This window comes from Erythranthe guttata, chromosome 8 (assembly GCF_056151865.1).
Source record: "Erythranthe guttata isolate IM_541 chromosome 8, IM_541, whole genome shotgun sequence".
In the NCBI taxonomy this organism is placed as follows: Eukaryota; Viridiplantae; Streptophyta; class Magnoliopsida; order Lamiales; family Phrymaceae; genus Erythranthe; species Erythranthe guttata.
The window spans coordinates 18338130-18361410 of record NC_142540.1 but is presented as its reverse complement, the minus strand read 5'-3'; the positions used below and the strand labels follow the sequence as shown (position 1 = coordinate 18361410).

At 37.3% G+C, this 23281-nt stretch overlaps 6 protein-coding genes across 7 annotated transcripts; 4 read left to right on the top strand and 2 right to left on the bottom strand.

Moving 5' to 3' along the window:
- Positions 1 to 21: 21 nt before the first annotated feature.
- LOC105962117 (putative WRKY transcription factor 2) lies at positions 22 to 4971 on the bottom strand. Its single transcript, XM_012986399.2, has 6 exons — positions 4604 to 4971; positions 3031 to 3429; positions 2524 to 2715; positions 1594 to 2363; positions 1351 to 1509; positions 22 to 660 (listed from the first exon to the last, which is right to left on the bottom strand). The coding sequence occupies exons 2-6, from the start codon at positions 3391 to 3393 to the stop codon at positions 168 to 170; spliced, it is 1977 nt and encodes a 658-aa protein (XP_012841853.2). The 5' UTR covers positions 3394 to 3429; positions 4604 to 4971; the 3' UTR covers positions 22 to 167.
- A 3274-nt stretch (positions 4972 to 8245) lies between these two features.
- Positions 8246 to 10557, top strand: LOC105962118 (RNI-like superfamily protein). The gene is made up of 4 exons (XM_012986400.2): positions 8246 to 8482; positions 8584 to 8792; positions 8932 to 9022; positions 9114 to 10557. The coding sequence occupies exons 1-4, from the start codon at positions 8258 to 8260 to the stop codon at positions 10434 to 10436; spliced, it is 1848 nt and encodes a 615-aa protein (XP_012841854.1). The 5' UTR covers positions 8246 to 8257; the 3' UTR covers positions 10437 to 10557.
- A 34-nt stretch (positions 10558 to 10591) lies between these two features.
- Positions 10592 to 13824, bottom strand: LOC105962119 (cold-responsive protein kinase 1). 2 transcript variants are annotated; one of them, XM_088822178.1, is made up of 8 exons: positions 13638 to 13777; positions 13436 to 13542; positions 13040 to 13188; positions 12787 to 12899; positions 12499 to 12709; positions 12127 to 12364; positions 11410 to 11560; positions 10592 to 11209 (listed from the first exon to the last, which is right to left on the bottom strand). In XM_088822178.1, the coding sequence occupies exons 3-8, from the start codon at positions 13110 to 13112 to the stop codon at positions 10823 to 10825; spliced, it is 1173 nt and encodes a 390-aa protein (XP_088678304.1). In that variant the 5' UTR covers positions 13113 to 13188; positions 13436 to 13542; positions 13638 to 13777; the 3' UTR covers positions 10592 to 10822. The 2 variants fall into 2 exon arrangements, with proteins under 2 accessions (XP_088678304.1, XP_012841855.1); XM_012986401.2 differs by lacking the exon at positions 13436 to 13542 and having other exon boundaries at positions 13638 to 13824.
- A 480-nt stretch (positions 13825 to 14304) lies between these two features.
- Positions 14305 to 16906, top strand: LOC105962121 (FAD/NAD(P)-binding oxidoreductase family protein). Its single transcript, XM_012986402.2, has 9 exons — positions 14305 to 14498; positions 14600 to 14699; positions 14784 to 14970; positions 15525 to 15597; positions 15667 to 15846; positions 15940 to 16037; positions 16147 to 16235; positions 16323 to 16496; positions 16563 to 16906. The coding sequence occupies exons 1-9, from the start codon at positions 14426 to 14428 to the stop codon at positions 16732 to 16734; spliced, it is 1146 nt and encodes a 381-aa protein (XP_012841856.2). The 5' UTR covers positions 14305 to 14425; the 3' UTR covers positions 16735 to 16906.
- Positions 16907 to 17314: 408 nt separating this feature from the next.
- Positions 17315 to 19779, top strand: PSBR (photosystem II subunit R). The gene is made up of 5 exons (XM_012986403.2): positions 17315 to 17715; positions 18768 to 18826; positions 18980 to 19035; positions 19405 to 19457; positions 19560 to 19779. The coding sequence occupies exons 1-5, from the start codon at positions 17559 to 17561 to the stop codon at positions 19652 to 19654; spliced, it is 420 nt and encodes a 139-aa protein (XP_012841857.2). The 5' UTR covers positions 17315 to 17558; the 3' UTR covers positions 19655 to 19779.
- Positions 19780 to 21040: 1261 nt separating this feature from the next.
- LOC105962123 (uncharacterized) lies at positions 21041 to 22794 on the top strand. Its single transcript, XM_012986404.2, has one exon. It carries the CDS (start codon positions 21292 to 21294, stop codon positions 22588 to 22590), a length of 1299 nt encoding a protein of 432 aa, XP_012841858.2. The 5' UTR covers positions 21041 to 21291; the 3' UTR covers positions 22591 to 22794.
- The last annotated feature ends 487 nt before the right edge of the window (positions 22795 to 23281 follow it).

The following is a 23281-nucleotide window of genomic DNA, read 5'->3' as shown; positions in this document are numbered from 1 at the left end:
GAACTCAGTCCCTACAATATATTTATTGAAATAGACTTGCCCTTCACTTCAAAAACACCATTTACCAGAATCCCAACAAACTAAGACAAAATTCAGTATTTGTGTCTATTTCTTAGCAACCAAAAATAAAATAAAATAAAAAGCAAAGAAAATTCAATAATTTACATTTATGGTCCAAGAGGTAAACGGTTCATAAGCTGCTGATAAGCCGACGATCCATCAGCCGAGTTGAAGCCAGAAGAAGATTCCATTTCCGGCTCCATTTTCGGCAGCATAAAACCCATGCTATTCATCGGTCGAAGTTGATGCCCTAAATATTGATGATTTACGAAACCGGATCCAAACCCAAATCCCGGGCCAGGCCCCACGTGTGGGAAATTGAACGAGCCCATCGAAGGAGGCCTTTCGAACCGGGTCATGTTCATATCGGGCCTTTGCATGTGATTCGAAACGGAGGATCCAGATTGGGGTTGTTGATGGGTGTTCGGAAGTGGGTGGGTCGGAGCCCCGCCCGAATTAACGTGGCTGCTGTTGCGGGCCATAGGTACGTCGTGGTTGTGCTTGCCCTCGTAAGTGGTTATAACCGATTTGAGGTCGTGTGAAGCTCTTTCCACGTGTTTTCGGACATTGCAACCCGTGCTCGTGCATTTGTAGTAACTCCTGCATTATTTAGGAGAGTCGAAAAAGTTGAGGCCAATTTTATTATTATTATTATTATTATTATTATTATTATATATTAATTAAGTTTATAGTGAAAAGATTGAAGGGAAAGAGAGAACAGTCGGAAATGAGCTGGAGGTATTGTGGAGGTGGCTCATAAGTATGGATCAGATTGGAATTAGCACTTTCGGAAAAAAATGATTTTTTTTTGCAGGTGAAAAACTAATCTTGGTTCCGTTCTTGAAAATATCAGAAAAATCGGAAAATGGAATTTTGGAAGTTGGGTTGAAAAACTAGTTCCAAAAATCGGAAATTATCGGATCGGAATCGGCGGGATTCGGATATTCCAATTTTATATTCACCTATAATATAAAAATACATACATAATAATGATATTGTATTTGTAAAGATCACGTTCAAGGGAAAAAGTTGGAATTTTTGAAATTATTTCCGGAAATCAGAATTGGATCGAAAATCGAAATTTCATATATATATTTTAATTTCGATCCAAAAAACTTCCAAAAAATCAGAATTTGAATTTGGATGAAAAAAAAAATCGGAAAATTTTCGATCGAGGTCGGTGGAATTCGATTTTGGAATAATACTTTCCAACCGAATTCCGATTCATGTAATCTCCATGGCCCAAAATTCGTGTAATGAATAGTAGGTGCAGCGGAGATTTAAACAAACCTCGGATTTGGATTTCCCTTGACGACTTTTTGGCCATACTTGCGCCAACGATACCCGTCATCAAGAATGTCCACCTCACTCGTAGTTTGGACCACGACTCTCGGCTCCCTTATGGCTCTACTAGCCCCACTCACCTCCGAAGCATAATTTTCGATTCTCCTACAAACACAAAAACACACATTATTAAATAAAATTAAATTAAAAAAAAAAAGAAAAAGAGAGAGAAATAGTAGTTAAAAAAACCTTCTCTTTGATTCCAATTCCTCTCCTTCACCATCACAACCCAAAGACACGCTCCCATGCGTAACACGGTCATCCTCCTCCTCCTCGTTCGACAAAGTCAAAGACCGGTCAACACCACCATCCGCCCCCTCATATTGGGTGGGCCCACTTCCGTATTCTTGGACCAATTGCCCGTTCGGCCAAACAAGATCACCGTTATTATTAGCACAAGTACCAAGTTGTTCCGATTCAACATTTGACGGTGGTCCAAGCGAAGATCTCCGATTCGGTGGGGGTTTCGGGTGCTTGTGGGCCCCCTTGTAGATTATCTCCGTAATATGACCCTCGTGTGACCTCTCCACCTTTTTCTTGACCGGACAATTTGCATGTGTGCACTTGTAATAGCTTCGAGGGTACTCGCTTCCTTTCACTTGCTTCTGCCCGTATTTCCGCCAGTTGTAACCGTCGTCCGCTAGGGTTCCACCAGCAACGGCATCTCCGCCACCGATTCTTTGATCTCCATCTTCTTGGTGCGGCAGCGGTTCGTCGAGAGGTGGAGAATTGTTGGTGCCACCACCACCAACGGACTGATAAGTCTGCTCCGGTGAAAGATTGGCGGCGCCACCACCAACGGACTGATAAGTCTGCTCCGGTGAAAGATTGCCGCCGCCGCCTTCACTGTTATTGTTACTCTTCGAATGTGAGTTCGATAAAGTTTGAATCTTTCGAGATTCTTCTACACTTTGATGCATTTCTGCTGGAAAATTATTTGTAGCAACTCCGAAAGTAACCTGTCAAATCGAGAGTAAAAATCGAGATGTAAAAAAAATCCACACTATGATTCCACACGTGTTGAAATAATTCTAAAGGGTAAAAAAAAACGAGTGCGGAAGCAAAACAAGCACATATCGAACACATGCAACAAAGTGATTCTACACACGAGTTAATTACTTTGTCCGTGTAATTGAAACAAGGGAACGATCCGGATTCTTGAATAGGTTTGAATGCAAACGATTGATTGTCTTCGAAATTGTTGTTCTTGTTCGCCTTACTCGAATCTTCACCGTTCAACAATGTGGGCCCCCAATAATTTCCGCTTGGAGGAGCAAATGCGAATTTTCCAGTTGTCGGAGATGGTTGAGCCTGTAAAAATAAATGACCAACCAACTATTTAAAAATCTACCAACATTTTAAATGCAATATTCACTAGAAGTTCTCGATGGGGACGGAAATACAAAATTATTCGGAAAATTAACAAATCCCTATATAACATAATAGGTTCTTGAAAAATGATGGGGGGCCACGGCCCCCGTGGCTGTATATGATGGGCAAGAGGTCAAATTAGAATCACATAAGCTACAATTTTTTTATCAATTCACTCCCAAAAAGAAAATCCCTTATTCGGTTTATAAAATAATATCCCATAAAATCAACACTTTTTCATTAAAAATTGCTCACCAGAGAATTGGAGAGAAAAACGGGAGAATCGAGCAGAGACGTAGGGCTAAGACCAGGTGGAATGGTCAAACAAGGAGAGCTTTCGGTATTCAATCTCGGTGCATTGAAACCAGCTCTTGCAGCCATTCTCTCCATAAGACCTCCACGAAAGCTCGTTTTTTGTTCCGTAAGTGCGTTTGAGTTGACCGGAAAATTGTGGTCAGCATTTCCATAAACGGGCCCCGTTTTAATTTCACCGGAGGGGTCAGCTATCGACCGTTCGAAAGCAACGTTGTTGTTCGTTGATGAGAATAGGGATCTTGGACTAGGGCTAGGTGGCATCCAATCTCCCATAATAGCTACATGATCATCGAACACACCCATGGCTTTAATGTAGTTTATGAATCCGAAGACGAAGATCTGTGGATGAGAACACAAAAGACGAAAAACGATAATTTGTTTTGAGGTTGTTCTAGTCGAAGTTTCTTTGATTAAAATAGAATTATTTTCATGTTCGTTGACAGAATCTCACTGCTTTTAAGGCAAACCATATGAAACTTATAAATCACCGACAATTGAAACTCGCAGAGCCGATAGATAGAAAGAAAAATTGAGCAAATTCAAGAAACGAATAACCCAAATGTAAAATCACTAGCAAATAGCAAACAATGCAACCTAAATGTAAAACTAACTTACAGAAAGATTAACACAAACGATTCATATTTAAATCTAGAAATCAAAGACTAATCGGTTACTCAAATCACACATTTCTTGACCTAAACAATTCTACCAAGCCCGAAATGGATTACCGTTTATCCATTAAAGACTCGATCTTTACGCATATCAAGAAACATAAATTTAAGGCAAACCCATGGAAGTAATAAATCACCGACAATCGAAACTAGCGGAGTCGATAGATAGATAGAAAGACAAATCGAGCAAATTCAAGAAACGAATAACCCAAATGTAAAATACAACCTAAATGTAAAACTAACTTACAGAAAGATTAACCCAAAAACGATTAATACTTAAATCGAGAAATCGAAGACTAATCGGTTACTCAAATGACACATTTCTAGACCTAAACAATTCTACCAAGCCCGAAATCACAACACACGGAGTATGACTATCGTTTATCCATTAAAAACTCGATCTTTGCGCATATTAAGAAATATAAACATAAATTTCAACAGACATTAAGAAATTCACTCTTCAAATCTTCAAACCAAGATCTAAAAATTAATGAAAAAACACAAAACATAGTGTAAAAAACAACAGCAAAAGAACCCCCCACCCCCCACCCCCTATCCACCCCCCCCCCCCCTCCCCCACCCCCCACCCCCCAGCCCCCACCCCCAACTTTTCAGTGCATGGGCCATCACCATCTCCAAAAAGAGGGGCACAATTTAAATTGAAAGAACAAAGCAACAATAACCAGAAAATCAAATCCTAAAAAACACCAAAAATCATTAAAACAAAATTAAAAAAAAAATAGTAATAATAACAACAAGAAACATAGGCACAAGACTCAATCAGTAGCAAATGATGAGCAGACAAAGATTAATTCAGACAAGTCTTTTATTTTTTTCATTACCTGAAAGAAAACATAAGAGTGTTCAAAAGATTTCTTCTTGTGATTTTTCCACCATTTAAAAAAAAAATTAACAAAGTGTTTGATGAAGGAGTGGAAACAGAGAACACCACACTTTTCTCTCTCTACAATCCCATTTGGGGGTTTTAATTTCTCTCACTAGAATTGGGTTCAGCAGTTAGCAAGAAATCCGATTTTGCTGATAGATTTAGAGGTGAATAAATAAAATAAAAATAAAAATTAAATAAAGAGTTTCTTCATCTACAAATGGGAATTTTTTTTGGGGGGGTTTGTTTGGGAGTTGTGGCTTTTTTTGGATTCTTTTTAGAATTAAAGGTGGAGTCTTGAAGAAACCTTTCATATATGACAATAATCAGCATTGCTCATAATAATTGCTTTTCTTTAGAGTTTGCATAATAACCCCTGAATTGTAAGATGTGTTATATACACACCCCTCAATTACGAAATGTTTCAAATACGCCCCCATGTTTTCTGGTCAAATTTATAAAAGTGTAATTTTTGTGCAATTACAATTTTACCCCCACTTCTAGTCTATGAGAAATATATGTGCAATTTAGTACTTAGAAATATTTTAGTAAATAAGAAATACAAAGTCACTCCCTCCTTCATTTTTTTTCTAACATTACTCATTTTGCAAACAGTACTTGGATGATTTCTTAAGCAATTGTTTAGCTTATTTTAATATTTTATTAATTTGATGATATCTTTTTTTAAGGTTATAATGGTAGATATTTTTTTAATTAAAATCTATTATAAAACCTAGTGAAGTTTGAATATGTTGGGGGTTTGACTTACATTGAGAGTTGTTTATTTTGATTTGATGTTTTATTTTAAAATACTTGGTTTAATGAAAGAAATTAGTTATCTGGTTCTAATGCGATTTGGTTTAGAATGGCAAATGGAATTCAGCTCAGACTACTTGTTGATGACAATTAAAGCTGCCACTGGACATTATACCGAAACTAGGAAGAAAATATGAGCAAAAAATAATTAATTTCAAATGAAAAATGAGGAAAAATAAAAGTAAAAAATGAGGAACATTTAAGCTTTTAGTCCTTACACAATATAGATAGCCAAGAGAGAGATAAAATGTTAGAAAAAAAGGCAAATGCGATAATAACTGTTGATAACGAGAAAGTTAACGATTGACATCAACATATTTAAACATAATGCAAATTGTAAGAGGGTATTTGGTACATTTCGTAATTGAAGGGTGTCTTTGCGACACACCACATAATTTCGGGTGCAAAGTGAATTTTACTATAAAAATAAAATAAAATAATGAGGAAAATAATAAAAAAAAATTACAAATTTCCGCGCCCGGTGACCCCACCCGGGGGTTAAGGGGCCTTTATGGGAATTTTAACATCTTTGACTAGCCAATGAGAGTATGCCAAGTGGATTGCAGAGAGTTTGACTGGAAAGAATAAAGGAATTAAAAGCAAGGGAAATTATTATTATTGATTGATTCAATAATTATGGAAAGCAATTTAAATTGGAGGCAATTAAATAATATTTTGGGTAATTAAATAATAAATAATATCCATATATTTAAGGGGTAATAAAACCATGGCACATTTGTCAGTTTACCCTCCAAAATCGTTAGTTACTTTTTTGGCCACTAATTTTTGCTTGATTTGCTTCCTTTTCTGCACTTATTTTGGGTTTAATTAGTAGTTGGTCTTTGTTAGAGCCAAGCAAAAATCTCATTAATCCACGTGCCATAGTTTATTATTTAGAATTGCATTATATATAGGGCTGACAATCGGGTCATGTGAGGATTGACTCAACTTCACATCTCATTGGGCCGCGTTAACATGGGCTCAAACTCGGCTCATGTATTATTTCGGGTTTCGAGTTTAGAGTTTTATATCTGGCCTTGCATTGTAATTAGCAAAAAAAAAAAAAAAAAGAGTGATAAACAAGATTTACCTCTATTGAACTCAATTCAAAGAAACCGTAAACAATTTTTGCAAGTTATTGGAAAAACTTTAAAACAAGACTAAAAAAAATTTACAAAAAGAATAAAAAAATATCAGTATCTCTTATTATTGGAAAAGTTTTATATTTTCAAATATAGGTAATAAATTTCAGCGATGGGGTTCGAATGGATTGTTGCATATTAGATTCATATTTTACTTATTGTCGTCAGCACTATTTAATTAAAAAAACTATAAATTAATAGGAAACTTAGATTAAAAGCAAAACATTATTAGCCGTCTGAGTGTCGAGATTAGGTGTACAAATGGACAAAAGATAGAACCATGTTTCGTCGACTTTTATTTCACTCCATTTATTTGGAAGCATTTGCCTCCTTATACAAATGTATTAATTAATAATTAATCCACAAGATTTATTTGCTTTACCATAAAATGTCATTCTTATGTTTGTCACTTTGTGACGTGGCATCGTGCGGGAGTATAGTTTGTGGGGTCTACGAGTTATTGAGGATTGATGTGAATAACAATATCATCAATGTTTTGAAAACTGGACCGGATTGTCCGATCGAACCGCGAACTGGCTGCTCATCCAATCAGGTCCTATGCGTAAACTCGGAAATGCCTAAAATTTGGGTCAAATATGAGAACTGGGAAAATCTTAGCTGAATCCACAAAATCGGAATTGTCCAAAAAACCATGTTTTGTCAAAAAAGATCGAAAACAGACAAATTAATAGATGAAAATCGATCTTCTTCTTGATTTGGATTGTTGCAAATAAGGGTGGAAATTGAAACGAAATTTTCGATTTTCGAAATTTTCCAACCGCGGCCCACTTAATTGTCCGGTCCGATTTTAAAAATATTGAATATCATAATAATAGGATTTGATTCTTCCGATGAACACAATTGATGAGGTGGGGTCCCTTTTGAGCGGTCGACTGCTCGTCAGGGGACTCCGACCGATCTACAAAAGAATAGCTCGAAGACGTCAAAATTAGCACTCCAACGGTCAAGTCACTGGTGTCGAATATTGTTTTTCGAAAGATGTATTATTTTAGTGAGATAAGGGAATGCGTGAGTTGGTGAACAAAAATATATCTCTCTATAGAAGGGGGTGAGTCAATTTTTATGCTTACCTTCATCGATCCACAAGAGTTCCTCAAAAATCGGGCCGAGAGCCACGTCGTCTCACCATTTCCCGAGCGTTCATTATTATTCGAGCTGATCATTTATGGGCCATGTTCGTTAGGCGAGGCTAGCTAGTACAATGGTATGAACTTATCCGATTTTCTAGCTTACGTCGGTCATTAAATGGTAGAGTCGGGTGCATTAAATGCTACTGACCGGTTGTCAGCGCCGCTTGTTAGAGCAATAAATGCGCTTGCTACTTAATCGGGCTTCCAACTCGGCACAACCGTCCGAGTACAGCACGCTCGGCAACTAGTCGACATGTTTCCTATCGAGGCCCACTCGGCTAAGGTGCTCGTCTCTCGGAGTTTTGAATTTTGATAACCTTGTTGGGCTACCATAACTTGGGCCCTGTACCTTATTGGGCCTTTTTTAATAAAGTAGTTTAGGTCCGTATTATTTTGGTTTCGATTCGACCCGACCCGAACTCGAACCCGAACCCGATATCCACTTACCACATTAAATCGGTCCAGCCCGCGAAAGTTCCGGCATTTTCTCGTCTCTTCAAAATGAAAAATTGCAGCAAGAGACCCAGGGCCGAGACCGCCGCTTCGCCGCCGGAAACCGGCGGCGCGCCACCGCTGGAAGGTTTTCCTCTCCCGGACACAATAATTCTCAGCGAGATTTTCAAAAGGCTGGAGTTGGAGTCACTTTGCACCGTCGCCTGCGTTTGCCGCAGCCTCCGTTCAATTGTTTCTCAATCTCTTTCAACTCTCGCATCTCTCGATATTTCTGTAAGCTTCTGTTTTAATTTTATGAACTATTTATCCGCTTAATTGCGTACTTACGGTTAATGGTGGTTCCTTTTTAGGGATTTAATCGGATTTAATTTTAGGCATTTTCACCCAACGGAGAACTCGTTCGTCGCATTGTTCCCAGATTGAGAGGGGTGAAGAGCGTTACGATTGATTGTCTGCACTTGAATGATAGCTCCGTCATCAGCAGCATTCTTCGTCCGCCATTGCAGGAGCTGAATTTGCTCAATTGTGCGTCGCTGTCGTATCAGATTCTCGCCTCAATTGGAGACAAGTGCCCTAATTTAAGGTGCAACTTTTTTGTACTTCAGTAATCTTGGTGTAGATTTACATTTCACTGAAAAAATTAGTTAGTTTCCATAGTTTTTAGGGTTTCAGATTGATAATATGTACTTGAAGGATAACTGAAAATGCGGTCTCTTTATCAGGATTCTTGTCGTGGAATTTGCAGGGAAGAACTCACCCGATTTTTTTAGGAGAAACCTCATCGAAATGCTGAAAAATCTCATCTATTTAGAGGTACAAAAAAAAAAAAACAACAATGTTTGCTACTGTTACTTTGATTGCTCTTATGAAACGATATCTCACCAACAAAAACGTAATTTTGCAGCATCTATCCATAAAAATCCGCGGAACAGAAGTCGATGCGTACGATTTATCCAGCATCGATCTTTTCCTCCCCAAAGCTTTGAAATCTCTTAAGTTGCAGCCTTTGGACGAACAAGATGCTACTCATTTTATCAAGAAATTAAGAGATGAAAGAGAGATTCCGATGAATTTATCGAATTCTAGCTTTGGTGTTTTTACATTAGTCCGTCTCTCCCTTGTCTTGGATGTTATAACCGATAGGCTTATGAACTCAATCACGAGCTCGCTTCCTCTATTGGTTGACCTAGACCTCGAAGACAGGCCATGTTTCGAGCCAAAGCTCCCTCTCGATTTAACCAACAACGGCCTACAGTCCTTAATCTCCTGCCGCCACCTCACCCACCTCTCGATTGTGAGAAGTAGACTCAACTCCCCCGTTTCTTTCAAGAGAGTCAACGATATGGGAATATTCCTTCTCGCTGAGAGCTGCATAGATCTAGAATCAATAAAACTTGGTGGGTTCTCCAAAGTCACCGATGCTGGATTTTCGTCACTCCACCACTCGTCTCACAAGCTCAAGAAACTGGAAATCCGAAACGCCCCGTCACTGTCTGACATGGCGTTTCACGAAATAACCGGTGTCGTCGAGTTGAAATTGCAATCTTGCCCTCTCGTAACCAGCGAGTCTATATCCGAACTCGCCTCGTCCAGTACATTGGAATTGCTCGACACAAACGGATGCAGGAGCATAGCTGACCACTGCATCGAATACATATCGTGTGTAAGTACGCTGACATCACTTAACCTAGGTGGGGCCGATATTACAGACAGTGGCCTCGATATTCTGAGTAGAGCCGATTTACCTTTGACTCATTTGTCCCTCAGAGGATGCACTAGAGTGAACGATAGAGGAATTATCTGCTTATTCAACGGCGAGTTAAAAATCAAAAAGACGTTATTATCCCTAGATATCGGCTACATGCCTGGAATATCGGATAGAGCGATTCGTGCGATTGTTTCGAGCTGTGATGCGATTAGTGAGCTGTGCATGAGGTATTGCTTTTACGTGAGTGACAATTCTCTTAGAATGTTAGCGAAAAGTGACTGTAAACTTCGAAAACTTGATGTTTATCATTGTGTTGGATTATCGGATGGGATGGTGGAGGTAATGGAGGGGGGTTTTTTCCGGGGGTTGAGATGGTTTGGGGCTGGCGGTACTTTGGCGGAGAAGGGCGGCTTTGGTAGGGTTTGCGAGAGGCGGCCTTGGCTTACCGTTTGTTTCGAAGGTTGTGAAATCGGGTGTCACGATGGTTGGCAATTTCATAAGTATAACGATGGCTATTAAAAAAATATGTTCTTTTTTCCAAATTAGGTACAACGTCAATGTATCAAAATATTATTGGGTCAATGTAAATTTGATGAATTTTGTTATGCAGATCAATCTTTACTATTATTGTTTTGATTAACCCAAATAAGACATTAGTAAATAATAATAATAAATTGTTACGAAAATAAACAATTGTTGCTTCTTAAATCCACGTGTATAAATAAGTCAAATAACACACACCTACATGAAAATTTACATTTATTCACAGCTGGTGGTGAATTCTTTACGTATGAACAAATAGGAGAGAGACACGAAAAGGATGCAAAAAAAAAAAAAATCATCAATAGAGTTCGAAACAAATCACAAACCTCTCTACACACGTGCGTAATTATAAACGTATATCTTCAAATGCTGCTTTGACTAAAAGTCGCGGTAGTCTGAGAAGAAGGTGCAAAAGTAAAACTCGTGTTCACCAAAGTGTTGGAACCAGAGGAGTCGTAATTTGAGGATGTAGTAAGATCAATATCTTGCTCCGGTTTGGGATTGCTTCTATTCTTCAAGTCCATTATATCCGAAATCAAACCCGGTTTGGTTACCGTAATTTCATCGGCATCTTTCTTACCAATAAGCATTTGGACAACATTCGACATAGTGGGCCGAAGCTTCGGTGAGTCTTGAGTGCATAAAAGACCGATCTTTAGGAATCTGCAAGCCTCGACCGGATCGAATTCTCCGTCTAGTGACGTGTCCACCAGTGCCACCAACTCGTTTTTCTCGTAAAGTTTCCACGCCTGCAAGAGAAAGAAAAAAAAAACAATCGGATTTTGTTGGGGTCTGTTTGGTTCATGGATTTCGCAATGAAGAAAAATGTATTTCTTTGTTTAAGTCGCAAAATATTTTCCTTGATCCAAACAAGGCCTTAGTGTCTAAAACATATACGGTAAATTGAAATGATACAACCTCAAAAATTTGACTGCATGATAAAACATACCCTTTCAAGAATGAATTGTTCATCGACGGGTAATTTTCTATTGGTATTGCATCTCCCACTGACTATTTCGATAAGAAGAACACCGAAACTGTAGATATCCGCTCTGCGTGTAAGTTGGCCTCTTATTGCATATTCCGGTGCCAAATAACCTCTGCCACAACAATTAAATAATATTCACAATTAGGGGTGGAAATCAGACATATCGGATCAGAATAAAACACTTTAGAAAAAACAATCAAATAATATTCACAATTAGGGATGGAAATCAGATAGATCCGATCAGAATAAAGCACTTTCGGAGAAAAAATCGATCCAAAAATCAGAAAAACCGGAGATCCGAAATTGGAATGATGAAACTCGTTCCGAAATCAGAAATTTTCGGATTGGAATCGGCGGATTTCGGAAAATTCAAATTGTTTAGTTACCTAAAATATAAAATGCATAATAATATTGATTTTATAAGTGTAATTTCGAGAAAATATAAATTGGAATTTTAAATAAAAGGAAATCAAAATCTCATAAAAAAATCGGAATCGGATTTTCCGAATCCGGGATGAAACAAAATATTGTTCCAAAATTGAAAAAAAATGGATCAGAATTGGCGGAAATCGGAAATTAATCGGAAATCCCGATCTAATTTCCACCCCTATCCACAATAAAAAAGATGAAGGATGAAATACATGCTTCGAATAGTTGCTACAGTATTTCAAAACTTACATGGTTCCAGCCACCCGCGTACTGACATGTGTCACGGTGGAAGGGATGAGCTTGGCAAGGCCAAAATCGGAAATTTTCGGGTTCAAATCTTCGTCGAGAAGAATATTGCTCGCTTTTATGTCCCTATGGATAATATGTGGCGTCACTTCCTCATGAAGGAAGGCAAGCCCCTTTGCAACTCCAATGCAAATTTTAACCCTCGTTTTCCAGTTAAAGTGGATGCTTTTACGACTGCCACCTGTCAAACAAATATTAAATCATTAACATAACCCCAAATTGAAAATGTGCCATCATAGTCGAGTGGAAGTCTTTTAAAGCCCATTTCAGATGAGCAGATTAACTACTGTATATCAAGGAAAAGTAAATTTATACCAATTAGTGATTCGGCTAGGCTGTTATTCTCGAGGTAGTTGTAGATTAGGATCCGGTGGTTGCCTTCCGCACAACAACCGTATAGCTTCACTAGGTTTTCATGCTTTATATCCGAAATCACTTGAATCTCAGTCAAGAACTCTTTTACGCCTTGTCTTGATTCAGAAGAGAGAACTTTAATTGCTGCCATAGGTCCGTTCCTAAGTTTCCCCTGTTTATAGAAAAAAAAAAAAACAAAATCGTTCAGAATACACGTGTAGTCAGCTCCAAACTGCTAAGTTTTCTTACCTTGAAAACAGAACCAAATCCTCCCTCTCCAATTTTATTAGCTGGACTGAAATCATTTGTAGCTTTTCTCAGCTCCTTGTACGAGAAAAGATTAATACGGATTTCCGAGAGCTCTGTGTGCAAACCAGTTTAATGCGAAAAGAAACAAGTTATAATGGCTTAGGCACATGAAAAATTCACTTAAAAGAGAGTGAAATCATCGTTGAATTAAATATTGGGAAGTGAATTTACAAGTTGAAGCTTTCAAATTTACCATCATCAAACTCGGGATCGTGGGTCCCTGGATCTAATCTTCTACTACGTGAGCAAGGAAAACAAGAGGACATATCTGTAGGATTTAATCGGTGACTTCCTCAACTATAGCTGCAGAACAGATTCGTTTAAATGAATCGAATCGTACACCTGCCATAGCAAAAAGAATAGATCATAAACATACATAATAGGTCATTGCAGATAAAAGGCTTCGTAAAAATCGATTAATGTAAGCTTGAAACCGAAAAAGGTCAAACAAAATGGTGTGGATCATCCACAACTAGTTAGTCAGAATCCCAGTTCGAGTTTACCATCAGAGACATGAAAAGCAGAGGGATCATATAAAAGAAAGTCAAAAAAGATTGGTTATTTCTCAAACAGGCATATAAACAAACACCTTGGAAGCAAGATTACAGTTTCGCCAAAACAGAGTCCAACCGGAGCATTACATCATCATTTCAGCAAATAACGATACATAAACATTCGATCAACCCAATTTCCAGTCTCCAGGAATCGAAAACGAAAATCAAAAGCAAAATAATCAGTGATATTTTGCAGAAATTAAAAGAAACCCATATGATATGAGGAGAGAGAAATACCTCAACTTTACACCGAGAAAACCAGGCGACGAAAATCTCGAGAGAATTGAGAAGAGCAACAGCGATTCCTTCAGACAAGGCGAATCACGCGCCGCTGTAGCAGCCCAAAAGTCTACAAAAAAGTCAATCAAGAAATGGGTAGAATCTCCCAAAACTCTTCGCAACTAAATATGGTGGGTTCAAATTTAACAGCCAATGGAGAAATTACAGTTTTCACCCCTCAATTTTGAAGAGATTTCATATTGGTCCCTCGTGTTTATAAAAAACACATTTTGACCCTCATGTTTCAATAATTTAATACTTTTGGTCATATCCGTTATTTTACCGTTAGTCCGTTAGTTAAGCTCACACACTTGACTAGGTTAGTTTTAACAAAAAATTGACGAAAATGGTTGAAAATATTGAATTTTTAAAACATAACAAATCAAATGTGAAATTAATGCAAACTTAAGGGATGAAAACTGTATTTTTCCCGATAACTAATTCAACATTTGTATATGCAGCGAAGGTAATTTCTACAGTCAAGAATGGCCTAACATATTATAATATCATAAAAAAATAAACAAAAAAAATCTTTCAAGTAGTAAACAAAATTAATTAGCCAATTAATAATTAATCCAATTTAATTAAATTTAATATAAATAATTCGGAAAAAGGAAAAATAGTTATGGTTAGCTCAGAAGCAAGTGGGGTGGTTTGTTGTCGATGTCTATTTAAAGCGATGGCCCAGCCCGGCCCGGCCCGAACGATTCCGCCTAACAGATAAATTTCAAAAGATCTGAACTCAGATGAATAATATCGGGCTCTCCGGCGCCGCCATGACAGGTGTCGCATCGAAGGTCGCCGTAATTGGCAGCGGGAGTGAGCACCATCTTCTTTCAATTTTCAGATTCATGTACGTATTAACAGCGATCGAAAGTTGATCCGCCATTTTTTTTTGATATTTCGAAGCTTTGTTCCAGTTTCAGGAGCGGTGTGCGCGTCGATTCTAGCGAAGAACGGAGTATCAGTCACCATTTTCGAGTCCGCCAGAGGTCCCGGCGGTCGCATGTCCCAGCGAAGGTTTTTTTTTTTTTTTAATGTCCTCCTATTTTTTTGTAATTACAGTTATTTATCATTATCAATGTGTTCGTTGAATTGCCGCAGAGAAAATTCTGAAGATGGTAGAGAGCTGGTGTTCGACCACGGTGCACCGTATTTCTCTGTGAACCCTAGCAATTTAGAAGTGCAGAATCTAGTTACTGATTGGGAATCAAGAGGTCTTGTCGCTGAATGGAAAGAGAAGTTCGGTTCTTTCGATTTTCGATCCAAGATGTTTGCCACCATTGAAGAGGTTTGAGGTTTTTATTTTTTTATTTTTTTGTTATTGTTGACTGTGGTTACCAATTATAATCTTCAGTTATATATTCATCAATGAGTTTGCCGTCTAACTGAAATGCTGAAATACGATTACGAAAAAAATCTGGAGTTGCGTTTCGATTGAAAGATGAATATTTGAATTCATTGTTATTGATCTTGAATCCACAGAGATGAACAATAGTGAATTACAAAACTATTTTATTCAATATTCCGGGGAGTCTGTACTTAACGGTGATTTAGTTTTTCCTCTTGCGCATCTATAAGATCGGCAAATGATTTCATCGTCCTACTTTACATATAATCATCCCGATTCAAGTAATCATTAGTGTCTAATTCTCTAATTTCCGGGGGCCTCACTATTCTTCTTCGGATTTTCATTTTTCGTTCTACTTTTAGGATCTTGTCTATGTGTAATATTGCCTCGTTGAATTCTGTTGGAAACGGCATGCACTATCTTTCCGAACACATCTACAATTTCTGGTCTTTCAAGCTACTATCTTACTGAGCTTTAGATTTAAATTAAATCAGGAAGGATCAAATAAGAAATATGTTGGTGTCCCGGGAATGAACTCTATCTGCAGAGCATTATGCAGTGAGCCCGGTATGTATTTCACGGTCATAGTTTCGGTTTTTCTTAGTATACTTTTTTAAATATATTTCTCTCTGCTAGGAGTGGAGAGCAGATTTGGGGTCGGTATCGGGAAATTGGATTGGTTAGAGGATGACGATTCTTGGTCCTTGACAAATATGAATGGTGAAAATGTTGGTCATTTTAATGGAGTGGTGACATCAGATAAAAGCACGTTTTCGTCTCGGTTTACTCATGTCACAGGAAAACCACCACCAATTGGTATTAACTAAGTCTATTTTATTTTATTATTTAAATTCCTCATTAGCTAATTCTTCGAATGCAAGTCTCGAATACGTTGCTTGTTCTGTGTAGATCTGAATTCGGTTTCCGATATGGCCTTGCAAATGAAAGAAATTCCAGCTTCGCCACGCTTTGCTCTTATGTTGGCATTTGAACAGCCACTTTCCTCGGTAAGTGTGTGCACGAGATGAAAGAGCTTGAATTATATATACGAGATACTTCAAAACTAGACGAGGTTTCCCGTTTGAACAGTTCATTATTTTCTCTCTCATGGTTCAGATTCCTACAAAAGGCTTATCTTTCAAGAACTCGGAAATTCTAAGCTGGGCTTTTTGTGACAGCAGCAAACCAGGCCGTTCAACCACTAGGTTAGGGTACTAATAATTTGATATTGGATCTTTTTTAAAATGCAAACTAATTCCAACCCCCCACCCACCCCCCTCGATCTTGTGTAGTGAGCGGTGGGTGCTGCATTCGACAGCAGAATATGCACAGCTTATAATCTCCCAAATGGGATTGCGAAAGCCTTCTGGTGAAGTACTGGCAAAAGTAGCAGATGAACTGTTTCGAGAATTTGAGAGCACTGGGCTCGATATCTCACAGCCGTTTTTCAAGAAAGCTCATAGATGGTCAGTTTCAACTATTTGCTAATTTTTTTTTTGAATAATAATGTAAGTCGGGAATTCGATTTTCAGGGGGGGTGCTTTCCCAGCTACCAGCGTTGCCGGAGACGAGAAATGCTTGTGGGTCGGAAAGAGACGACTGGCAATTTGCGGGGACTTTTGTGTCATGCCAAATGTCGAAGGTGCCATATCTAGTGCTATTGCTGCTTCTGCAAAGTTTGTTAATGTGCTCAGGACCTTGTAATTTATAAAGCAACTCCAACATTTGTGTTATCATTCTTGTGGATTATATGTGTAGGAAATATGTATATTAGAGATGGAAACTGGAACGGAATTATCGGACTGTGTCGATTTCGATAAGATAATTTCCTCTTTTTAAACAATTTTCTTCATTTATTAAAATTTTGAAATTCTAATTTTTCTTTTTAGTTTTCAGTAAAAAAAAATGGAGTTAAATTGAAATTATATATGAAATTCTGATTTCTATTTTTTTTAATAATTGTGAAGACACTATTTTTTCTCTTAAAAAAGTAATGTTAGTATTTTTATGTATTTTATAAATTAATATTACTTTTTAATTTTGCCGATTTTAATTCCTTTTTTATTTATTTTGGAATCAATTTTTGACATTTCATTGTCTAATATTTAAAAAAAATGATTAAAATTGGAGTTGCTATGCTTTGCTTATGCGTAATTGATAATATTAAAATTTTCTATCAAAATGGATGTTATTTAATAGTGATAAAAAAAAAATAATAATAATAATAATAATTAAAAGATATATATTAACAACCAATGGTAGAGTTCCAAATTGGCCCACAGAAGGATATTGAAAATCAGGAGCTTGTGCACCAACCATAACTAGTTGCTTCAATTCCAGATAACGCTGCAAACACCATATCCAGAATCGAGCCATAGAATGGGCGCCACGTGTCAAAATGAAAATCGCCAATTTCTGATTATTTATTTATTTAGTTATATGGCTCCACTTTTAAGGCAAACAAACACACACAGAGAGTAGAGAGAGATCAAACACACACACACACACACACACAGTAGAAGCAATAAATGGCAACCACAATCATGAGTTCCCTGAGCCTGAAACCCTCCTCCGCCTTCACCGTGGAGAAGTCCGCCGTGAGGGGGCTGCCGTCGCTGAACAGAACCACCACTCTTAGGGTTCAGGCCAGTGGCATCAAGAAGATCAAGACCGACACTCCTTATGGTAATTAATTACTTCTTTTTTTATCCATCACTAATTATCTACTTATCAGTTAATTATGAATATATATTGATTTTAATATCTATTTTTAGAGGTTTAGAGGTTTTAATTGCAAATACAGAAGATAATTAATCTAATATTGTTATTCATAGTTTATTGCAGTTAGCACCCATGTGTTATATCGAATTGCTAAAAACAACCCTATGTTATTCTATTCGCAAAGGAAATCCCTATGAATTAATTTCTTTAGCAATTAGTATCATGTTTAGGGGTTGTGTGCTAAACTAAACCCCTGATGTATCGCCAAATTACGAAAAAAATCCCTCTTGTTTGGGTAATTACAGCCACCCCTCCTTTTAAATATTTTTGCTTAAAATTTATGTAATTCGGTTATTTACCGAACCAAATCGTATATTGAGTTCGGTAAACGGCATGAAATGTTGGCGTACCAAAATTTCGATTCGGTTTTACTGAATTAACATTCACAAATTTACCTCTGGAGGGGTTTTTTCGTAAACTAATACATAGTTGAGGGGTGGCTGTAATTACCCAAACATGAGGGGTTTTTCGTAATTTGACCATAACTCATATATTTTTAGAATTGGAAGTTCTAATTGCAAATATGGAAAAGATAATTAATGTAATATTGTTATTACATAGTTTATTGCAATTAGTATCCCTGGTGTTGTATCGAATTGCTATAAACAACCCAATGTTATTTTATTCACAAAAATATCCCTACGATTCAACTTTCTTTAGCAATTAGTATCATGTTTAGGGGGGCGTGTGCTAAAAAAAATTGAATCGAAGAGGGGTTTTTTTGCCAATAAAAAAATACGGGCTAGTCTTTTAGCAATTTGACATAACACAAAGGGATTCAAGTGCAATAAACCCTTGTAATTTTATTGTGACCGATAATATAGAACAAAAACAAAATCTCCGACGAGACGGTTAATTTGAATCGGATGAAATATTATATAATTAACAAATTATTATTATTAGTAATTAATATTATTTTATTGATTATTAATTTCCATAATTGGAACTTTGTACAGGACTTGGTGGAGGCATGGACTTGAGGGATGGTAAAGATGCATCTGGCAGGAAGCCAACAGTACGTTTATGCCCTTAATCAACTTACATTATAATAAATAAATAAAATAATTAAATTTTTCGTATTTAAAAATGCATAATAACAAATTCATCGAGCTCGATAATTAAATGAATTTCACTAATTCGTAAATATACTTTGATTGTGATTTTCCAGGGAAAGGGTGTTTACCAGTATGTTGACAAATACGGTGCTAATGTCGATGGATACAGGTGACACTTAGGACCCGTTTGGTTAAACTTATTTTAAATAGTTGATAAACTTTTATTATATCTAATAAGTTGTTTTAAGAATTGATAAGCTGTTACGTCTTATTTTTAGAATTAATTTTAAAAGTGTTTGGGTAATGATCTTATAAGAAATGTGTGATAGATATACTTTTAGAAGAAACAACTTTTTTTTTTTTTTGAATTTTGAAAAAGAAAATTAGAAAAAAAATACCAAACACTTTAGAAGAGCTTATAAGCTCTTTTTAACAGCTTATAAGTTTAATTCTTCGAAACATCTTTTAAGCTCTTGTCAACAGCTCAAAAATTCGAAAAGTCTAATGCTATATATATATTTGTATTTATCAACGACAGCCCCATCTACAACAGAGACGAGTGGGCACCAACCGGTGATGTTTACGTCGGAGGTATGTTTCGGATTGTTTCCGTTTACGTATTTCTCTTCTCGTAATATCTTTTTCGTTATTATAAAAAAAAATCATTAAATTAAATTTGAATGGAAAATGCAGGCACAACAGGGTTGGCCATATGGGCAGTCACACTTGTTGGTATTCTTGCTGGAGGTGCACTTCTTGTTTACAACACAAGTGCTTTGGCTCAGTAAACAAATTAATTATGTTGTAATTTGTTTTTAATTAGAAACATATGTGTATTGATACTTTGTGGATTTTTACAGCCAATTTGTATAATCTAAATACTTTTTTATATATATTGTGGTTGTGTATTAAATCTGTCGAGTTTTCATGAATCATATGTTAGTAGTGTCAAATACTCTCGATATTATAAGGAGATGACGAAAAAATTGAGAAAATAATAAATGTACCATTGAAACTCTAAAAAAAATAGATAATATGAAATAAAAGAAATGCTCTAAAGCGACAGTTAATTTGAAGCTGACGCGCAGGGCAGGCGATTATACAAGTAACATATGTAACTTATGTTTAGCATATGTGTACTTAACTATTTATGATTGTACTTTTACTTTGTATATGCATTTCGTATTGCAATATTTATATACCTTGTATTCAATTTTGCTCGCTTTTGTTGTATTTATATTTTATAAATTCGAATTTAGAAAGAATAACGTATATCATGGTTTCGGGTACATTTACTCGAAATTCGATGAGTTGTCGACATACCCAAAACTCAATTGTGTACATTTTATAATTGTTGGCTACCAAATAAATCATACCTCAGGGGAGAAATGTGTAATTGTATAAATATGAACAGTCTAGCTGTAATTATATATAACTTTGAGGAGGTAGGCATAATTTATCTTAAATTTAGGGTGAAATAAAATAGAGGGTCTATCAATTTTCTTCATGGGCTTCAGGAGATGATAATGGGCCCACAAATACGTGTTGGTTCAAGAAGCATTATATTGAATCAAAATAATTTGGCCCGGCAATTAAGATTTTTTTATATTTTTATATTATTATTATTATTATTATTATTATTATTATTATTATTATTATTATAACCAATATTAGGTGAATCTAGGAAACTTGTTCTTTATATAACGAAATGAACTAACAAACGAGTATAAAGTTCTATTTCGTAAACATCTGCACTCTTGCAATAGTTCGTAAATTAAACGAGAAGTGTAAACTATAAAAGACAGAAACTCTTTTTTTTTTTTATATATATCAACTTTATGCAATATATTCAGTTGTCATAACATATGTGATATTTTTATTATTTTTTTAATATAATGAAATGCTACATTATTTTTTTTTAATAATAATAATAGGGTATTTGTTTTTTTCTCTATTTCCTTTTTGTCAAAAGCGCCTAGAAATACTAAAAGTTGTTATTTTGTTATTTTGATATTTTCTATTAAATATTAAATATTAAATACTAATTACCTCCCGTTTGGGAGCCACGTCAGCAAACTTTGACCCTCTATGATACGTGTCAACTCCTTATTGGTTAGTATAAGGACCCCACTGTACTTTGTTGCTATTTATTTTCTCTATGCACACTACCACACTAACTCCACAACTGACTAACACTATTCACAAGGTATCTCCAGCCACAAAACACTCCCCATTTTTCTCTTTCATCTCTCTCTCTCTCTCTACATCCAAATATCGTGTTTGATTTTGATTTTGATTTTTTTTAATATATTTTCATGGAGATGGTGTAGTGCGTTTTTTCTCTGTATTTTCTGAGATTTTTTGGGAGTTTTTTCGGTGATTTTTTGATATTGATAGTATATAAATTGTTGCATGGTCGGTGGAGATGGCGTCGGCATGCGTAAACAACATCGGAATCTCGCCGGAAAGTTTTCTGGACTGTACTCCGGTGAAATGCCCATCGTACGGGTGGCTGAGTCCGAGAATTTCATTCAGCCGCGAGTTGCCGGACGAGGAGGCGTCGACTATTAAGCCGTCGGCGAAGAATCAAGCCAGATCGGACAATGCGGAAGCCGAGAAGCCGAAAGGTTCAGATCCAGTAATCTCCGGCAAAGATTTCGTCGATTTCGAGTTCCACCTCGAAGATCCGGTGAAAATGCTCGCCGCCGATGAGCTATTCTCCGACGGAAAGCTCGTGCCGCTACACCTCTCCACGATCCGGCAGTCGATGACGTCAGCTCCGGAGTCGTCCGACGTCAGATCGGCCGACGACTCGCCGTATTTCCGCCAGAGGAAGCAGTTCTCCTCCACGGACACGTACTTGTTCTCACCCAAGGCGCCGACGTGCTCGAGCCGGTGGAAGGGGCTTCTCGGCTTGAAGAAGCTGTACGGCGGCGGCGCGAAGCAAGACGAGCCGGACAAAACGGCGTCGTCTTCATCATCATCATCATCATCTCATCACAACAGCAGCCACAACAAAACCGCCGCCGCCAGAAGCCTGAAGCACTTCCTCCACCGCGGATCTAAATCAGCATTAAATGCATCGGTCGATTCATCTCTAAATCTCCCATTGCTGAAGGAACCAACCGACAACGAGTCGTTGTCGGTTTCCTCCCGTCTCTCTCTCTCCTCCTCCTCCTCGGGGCACGAGTACGACGAACTCCCTCGCCTCTCACTCGATTCCGATAAGCCAACCAGTACCAATATTCCTCGCAGCAGTACTCTCCAAATCGCCAGCAACCTATCCAAAGTCCGAGTCGCCAAGCACAGGGCGGCGCCGCCGTCGTCGGAGAATCCTACGGCGGCGTCCACTAGAGTCGGCCGGAGTCCGATGCGGAGAGCTCCGGAATCTGCGGTTCCGGCGCGTGACGTGTCAGTCGATAGTCCGCGGATGAACTCTTCGGGAAAAGTAGTGTTTCACAGCTTGGAGAGAAGTTCGAGCAGCCCTAGCACCTTCAACGGTGGGCCCAGGCATAAGCATGGCGGAGTGGAGAGATCGTACTCGGCGAATGTACGCATCTCTACGGTTCTCAACGTTCCGGTTTGTTCAATTCGAGGCTCGTCAAAATCTGGTGCGTTCGGTTTCCCTCTCTTTTCTTCCTCTTCGCAACAGAAGAAAGACATTAATCCAAACAGATCACGTCAACACCATCAAATTAGCAAGAACCGTACAGATCGAACTTGAGAGAGATTTAAATTTTAATTACTCTATTGGATTTGGTCGAATTGAAAACCCTAATTAAATGCCTCAATTATTTTAATTACAAAGAGGTGTCAAAGGGTTTTTGCCTATCTGTTTTTCGCTATGAGTATTCAAACAAGTGTGTACTTTTTTACATTGATGATGGGGTTCTGGATTTTAGTGAGCATGTGACCATGTTTTCTTTTAGTTGCCCACTGTGCTATTGGCTTTCTTGCACTTACTTTTATTATGCTTCAGTATAGCTTTTGTCGGGTCATACCAATCACATGCATTTTGTATTATTAATTTTACCATTTGGTTCTTTTTAGGGTAGGGGTAGTAAACGAGTTCAGCCGACTCGTGAGCTCGATGAGCCGGCTCGAAAAGCTCGAACTTAAGTTTATCGAGCTCGAGCTTTTTTTCAGTTGTTCGTGAGCTCACGAGTCATTTTTTTTATATTATGATTTTTTATTTAAATAATATATATTAATATAAAATGTTATAGAAATAGTATAAAAAAACATATAAATATTAAAAAAAAAATATAATTACAGTTTATCCTTTATTTTGTAATTTTTTTTATTATAATTTAAGTAACTTTTAATAATAATAGCAATAATTAGAAAAACACCCAAAATGAGATTGGGCTCAAACTCGACAAAATAGACGAGCTGGGCTCGGTAACACCTCTATT